Raw genomic sequence first — 6,172 nt, 5'->3', positions numbered from 1 at the left:
GTATTGGAAATAGCATGTATTTCATTAGCACGCCCTGCCTGAATACAATTTTTTCTATCTTCATCATTCTTCTCAGAGAACCTCTGCTAGGGCAAAAAAACTCTTCTCAGAAGTTCAACAACATGTCTCAATATCCATCAACATCAAGCTCAAAACCCTTCCATACAAGAACCTCCTCCATGGAATTCTTAGATGAAGATTTGATGGACGTGACTCCTCTGCGTATGATACCAGGTGACGTCCAAGGTTCCTCTTCCATGGCCGGAGCTAAGCAAGGTAACACTCAAGAAAAATCTCTTGATAAAGAGGACATGCACTCTACTGGTCGAATAATAAGAAACCTAGTTACTAGGATACTGAATGAAGAGCATGGAGTCAAGGATATCTTTACCCCTTTGTCCAGAAGGGACCCCTCTCCTGAGGTGGAAACCCAAACTGAGAAAGATGATGACTCATCTAAAACAGAAAAGGAAGTAGTTGTTGAGGGACTATGATCTCTTGGAAAAAACTCTTCCAGTATGTCCCCTAATACTGCTCAGTACATTGAGGAAGAAAAGTCTGAGGAAGAAGATGACACGCTGGTCAATCTTGTGAAAACAAGTGTAGCTAATAGACTGAGAAAAAGGAAGAGTATGGCTGAGATAAGGACAGGTAGAAAAGAAAAAAGGGTTGCTGGAATAGGTCCCTCCAAATCATGGAGTAAAGTAGAGGTCAGGAAGAAGAAAGAGAGTGAGAGTTCTGAATCTAATGAGAATGTCGAAGACGATGTCCCAGACATCTCCTCTGACAAAAGAAAGGCTGTAAAAAAGTCTTCCAACAAAGTAGCTGCTGAGTATCCAGACAGATGGAGGTTTGTTACTCAAAGAAGGGTAGCGGTTGAAAGAGAATTGGGGAAAGAGACTGTTGAAGTGAAGGAAGTAATGGAATTAATCAAGGCAACTGGGCTTATGAAAACTGTGACTGCTCTGCCTCAATGCTATGAAGGGCTAGTCAAAGAATTCATTGTAAACATTCCTGAGGAGAGTTATGGAAAAAGCAGCAGGGAGGTTTGCAAAGTGGTTGTCAGGGGTAAGTATGTGAAACTTTCACCAACCATCATCAACAAGTTCCTAGGGAGAGGAACTGGTGGAGGGGTAGATCTAGAGACCATAGATAATGAGATTTGTAGGATGATCACAGTTGGGCAAGTTAAAGAATGGCCTAGTAGGAAACACCTATCTGCAAGTAAACTAACTGTCAAGTATGCCATCTTGCACAAGATTGGCTCAGCAAATTGGGTACCCACTAATCACATATCTACCATCTCCATTGCTCTTGGGAGGATCATTCATGCCATTGGAACTCAGATAACCTATGATTTTGGAAAGTTTGTGTTTCATCAAACCATCAGACATGCCTCCACCAATGTTGTAAAGTTTCCCATTGCATTCCCTTCCATCATTTGTGGCATCATCCTGAGTCAACACCCAAGAATCCTAAGTGCTAGTGATATTCCAAGCAGGAGGAAGACCCCTCTATCAATTCACTATAAGCTTTTTGAAGGTAGTCATGTCAATGATGTTGTCATGACATTTGCCAAAAGGGAACCTGCATCTAAACGGAACCTAATTGACCAGCTAAGAGAAACCTGCAGGGAATTGGAGAATGGTATAAATGTGGCCAAAGCAAGAAAAAAAGCTCTGGAAACTCTCATTTATAGCCTGGAAAAGGAGGAGATAGAAAAAAATGGTAAGGACTATAATGCAAAAGCACAGTCCTGTAACAACTCTGAAAGCTCTGATGGCTCTGAAGATGAAGAAGAAGGCGAAGATGATACTTCATCCTCTGATTAATGGTTCCTCCTCTAGTTTGTTAAAGAATGAAGATTGTGGAAGTTGGTGCTGAGTGGAAGGTTGATGTTTTTTTGTATTTTGTGGCAGTCCGTTTGATGCCTGTTATGTAATATTTAGGGCTCTTAAAGAGTTCCTTGAATTTGTTCATTATCTCAGCTTTCTACTGTGTATAATGATGGTGTGTACTTCCTGAATATTCTGTTCTAACATGCTTAATGTTATAACATCAGTCTTAACTTTCTCTGCTAGGCTAATAGACATTTATTTTGTCTGATTGGTCACCTTTGGTCAATTTTGACTAAAAAGGGGGAGAAGTGCTTGATATGGAAGTTGGATGTGGCTGAACAGAAGTACATCTATTATTGAAAGAAGTGCGCAGGTGCTACTACAATATGTTTACAGATGTCAAACAGGATGTCTGATATGGTGCACAGGTGCTGATGTTAAAGCAGATGTCAGTATGACATTCTGGCTGGTACAGGTGCTAAAGTTACAGTAGCTGTTATTTGGTGAATGCACAGATTTAGGGGGAGAAGAAGTACCCTTGTGCATTGTGCATTTGTGTGTCTTACTAGTTACATCCATAACTAGTAATTTTGTTGTTGTTGCACAGATTTAGGGGGAGGAGAAGTACCCTTGTGCATATGTTTATTACTAGTAGCCATAGCTAGTAATTGTTTTGCTTCTGCTGCTGATTAAACTACTGTTAAGTTGTTTAACTGCTGATAGTTTGCCTTGTGAACAAAAAGGACAGATATATGTTTTAGCCAAAATTTGCCAAAGGGGGAGTTTGTTGATTCTAAGTGTTGGCAGCAATTTTGGTAAAACAAAGAGTGTTCACAAGATGTCATGTGTGATGTCTTAACATGAGATATCCTATGTACCTGCTGGAGTTAAAGAACATGTGCAAGCAGGATTGTTTCAGAATGCCACATACAATGACAAGGCTTCTGATATTGGTTGTACCTGCTGGAGCTTAATGGAAGACATGTTCATGCAGGATTGTTTCAGATGACATACACAATGTCATGGTATCTGATATGGTTGTACCTGCTATAAAAGGAAATTGGATTATGCAGGATTTTTCCAGGATGTCAGACCCGATGTTATGACATCCTGTACACAGAACATTCAGTATGAATGTCTGGTGTTTTGTGATTGCACAATTAATGGCAATCATTGGTTGATTGAAGATATGGCTAGTTCGCGCATTCAATCAGGGATTTCAACCAGATTTACTTATTTTCCAAGGAGATCTATACAGCTGATATAAAAAGATTTGATTGGAAAATAGAGTTAGGGTTTTCAAGTTGTCCAAGTCCAACAGATTGCTTCTATAAAAAGGGACTTAGAAAACCTGTTTGTACACACAACCAAGACTGAGCGAAATTTAGAGAGAGAGCTAGGGTTTGTGTCTGTAGGTCATTCAAGTCATCCATTGATGATTGAATTGGACTGATTTGTCTTCTTGATCAAAGCTGTGAAGCAAGATCAAGAGTGTATCTTCTTGATTGAAACTGTGAAGTAAAATCAAGAGTTTGTAATTGAAAAGTATTTTCTTTTCACAAGGGATTGTTGTTTAAGATCACGGGTGTGTGATTGTAAGGGAAGTGAGTGGGTTCTCATATCTAAGAGTGCTTAGGTAGAAGTTGCACGGGTAGAGATTAAGGTGAGAAAGACTGTAACTTGTTGAAGTGTACGGATAGTCTTTGAACTAATTCTATTATAGTGAATTTCCTTCCTGGCTTGGAAGCCCCCATACATAGGTGAGTTGCACCGAACTGGGTTAACAATTGCTTGTGTGATTTGCTTTACAATTCTGTTTGATTATCCATTGTGTATTAACAAATATTAGTGTCGTGACATTACCTTCGACATCTTATATCTGATACCAGAATTTCAGATTGCACCGGGGTTTGCAGAATAACCTCAGGGTTTATAAGAGGCAGAACTGGTTCTTTGCCGATGAGTTCCCTTCAGTGTCCGGAGGTTGCTCTGAACTCTGTTAGCTCTTCTCTCACTATATTTTTCCTGCCAGGGTAATAGGAATAGAATGAAAATTTGTTTCACTGAAACTCTGAATTTATAACCTGATTTTTGTGGACCTGTGGGCTCAAATGAGAGAGGCCCAAGTCCAAAAAATTTCTGTTATATTTTATTTATTTATTTATTTTTCGTTCTTTTTTTTTAACATGTGGGTTTCGCCTAGCGAGCATGACAGCTCATGAACAAACTTTTGCTCCTTCAAGATTAACGTTTTGACTGACGAATAAACCCCATTTGAAACTGTTGGAAGTATCTCAAGCCATTCCCTTGTGTTGACTGATCCTCTAAATAGAACCCACAAGGTGTCTTGGATGATACTCAAGCTTCAAACAAAAGATGTTAGTGACACATTTTTGTGCTTTTGGTTAGTAAACAAAAGTAAGAGAAACAATGATGTATAATTCAAGCATGCTTGGTGATCTCAAACCAATCACAAGGAGTCCCACCCAAAGGCAAAGGGAACCAAGATGCTAAAGATCCTTGAGGCAATGCAAATGCAATGTTATGATGCCATGAGGGATCTTAGGGTCAAAATTGGGGTCTTACACTTTCCTTTCATTTTTTCTATTACAATAAAATGGCATCAATTTTTATGCACGCACTTTCTAAATAAAATGCATAAATCATAACATGCAGAGACACCACCGAGACCATTGATAACGACACTGCTACGATCTGGAATGATTTTGACTGTCCGATCTACCAAGCTGAAGAGAGAGTGGGGGAAGATTATGAACTCCCTGAAGAGTTGGCCCGATTACTCAGACAACAAGAGAAGGTCATTCAACCACACCAGGAGGACGTCGAAGTTATCAACCTGGGAACAGAAGAAGACAAGAGAGAAGTAAGGGTTGGTGCCGCACTTCAAGATGCCGTGAAGACAAGATTGATACAGCTCATCCACAAATATGATGATGTGTTTGCATGGTCATACCAAGATATGCCCGGATTAGACACTGGCATCGTGACCCACAAGCTTCCCCTTAAAGAAGAATGCTTTGCCGGCAAACAAAAGTTAAGAAGAACTCGATCAGATATGGCTCTCAAGATCAGAGAAGAGGTGAGAAAGCAGTTTGACACCGGTTTCCTGGAAGTCGCAAAGTACCCACAATGGGTTGCCAACATTGTACCGGTGCCGAAGAAAGATGGGAAAGTCCGCATATGCGTAGACTACCGAGACTTAAACAGAGCTAGTCCCAAAGACGATTTCCCATTACCTCATATTGATGTATTGGTGGATAATACAACTCAGTTCTCTGTATTTTCCTTTATGGGCGGCTTCTCTGGATACAACCAAATTAAAATGGATTCCGAGGACATGGAGAAGACCACGTTCATTACCCCTTGGGGCACTTTTTGTTACAAAGTGATGCCATTTGGATTAAAGAACGTTGGGGCAACATATCAACGTGCTATGGTGACTCTCTTTCTTGACATGATTCATAAAGAGATTGAGGTGTATGTTGACGACATGATTGCCAAATCCCAGACAGAAGAAGAGCACATCACTAACGTGGAGAAACTGTTTGCTCGTTTAAGGAAGTTTAGGTTGAGACTTAATCCTAACAAATGCACATTTGGGGTTCGATCTGGGAAGCTTTTAGGCTTTATTGTAAGCCAAAAGGGAATTGAAGTAGATCCCGACAAGGTTCGAGCCATTCAGAACATGCCTGCACCGAGGACTGAGAAGGAAGTTCGCGGTTTCTTAGGAAGACTGAATTACATCGCCAGGTTTATCTCTCACCTTACTGCCACATGTAAACCAATATTCAAGCTTCTAAGGAAGAATCAAGGCATAGAGTGGAATGACGACTTCCAAACAGCCTTCGATAAAATCAAAGAATACTTACAAGAGCCGCCAATTCTGATGCCCCCTGCTGAGGGGAGACCTCTCATCATGTATTTAACAGTGCTCGACGAGTCCATGGGTTGTGTATTGGGACAACAAGATGAGACTGGTAGAAAAGAGCATGCCATATATTATTTGAGCAAGAAGTTTAATGATTGCGGGACCAGATATTCATTACTCGAGAAGACTTGTTGTGCACTCGCATGGGCCGCTAAGCGTCTTAGGCAGTACATGCTAACTCACACGACTTGGTTGGTATCTAAAATGGATCCCATCAAGTACATATTCGAGAAACCAGCTCTTACCGGTAGGATTGCCCGATGGCAGATGTTGTTATCAGAATATGATATTCAGTATGTTGCACAAAAGGCAATCAAAGGAAGCGTATTAGCAGACCATCTTGCTCACCAACCGCTAGAGGATTACCAACCTTTGAAGTTTGACT

The 6,172-nt window shown here is 40.6% G+C and overlaps 1 protein-coding gene across 1 annotated transcript; it reads left to right on the top strand.

Annotated features, from left to right (window-relative positions):
* The first annotated feature begins 257 nt into the window (after nucleotides 1–257).
* Nucleotides 258–1,832, top strand: LOC127102754 (uncharacterized). Its single transcript, XM_051040092.1, has 3 exons — nucleotides 258–276; nucleotides 985–1,240; nucleotides 1,391–1,832. The coding sequence occupies exons 1-3, from the start codon at nucleotides 258–260 to the stop codon at nucleotides 1,830–1,832; spliced, it is 717 nt and encodes a 238-aa protein (XP_050896049.1).
* Nucleotides 1,833–6,172: the final 4,340 nt, after the last annotated feature.

The sequence above is a fragment of the Lathyrus oleraceus genome, chromosome 7 (genome assembly GCF_024323335.1).
Source record: "Lathyrus oleraceus cultivar Zhongwan6 chromosome 7, CAAS_Psat_ZW6_1.0, whole genome shotgun sequence".
In the NCBI taxonomy this organism is placed as follows: Eukaryota; Viridiplantae; Streptophyta; class Magnoliopsida; order Fabales; family Fabaceae; genus Lathyrus; species Lathyrus oleraceus.
This window is presented reverse-complemented; position numbering and strand designations above follow the sequence as displayed.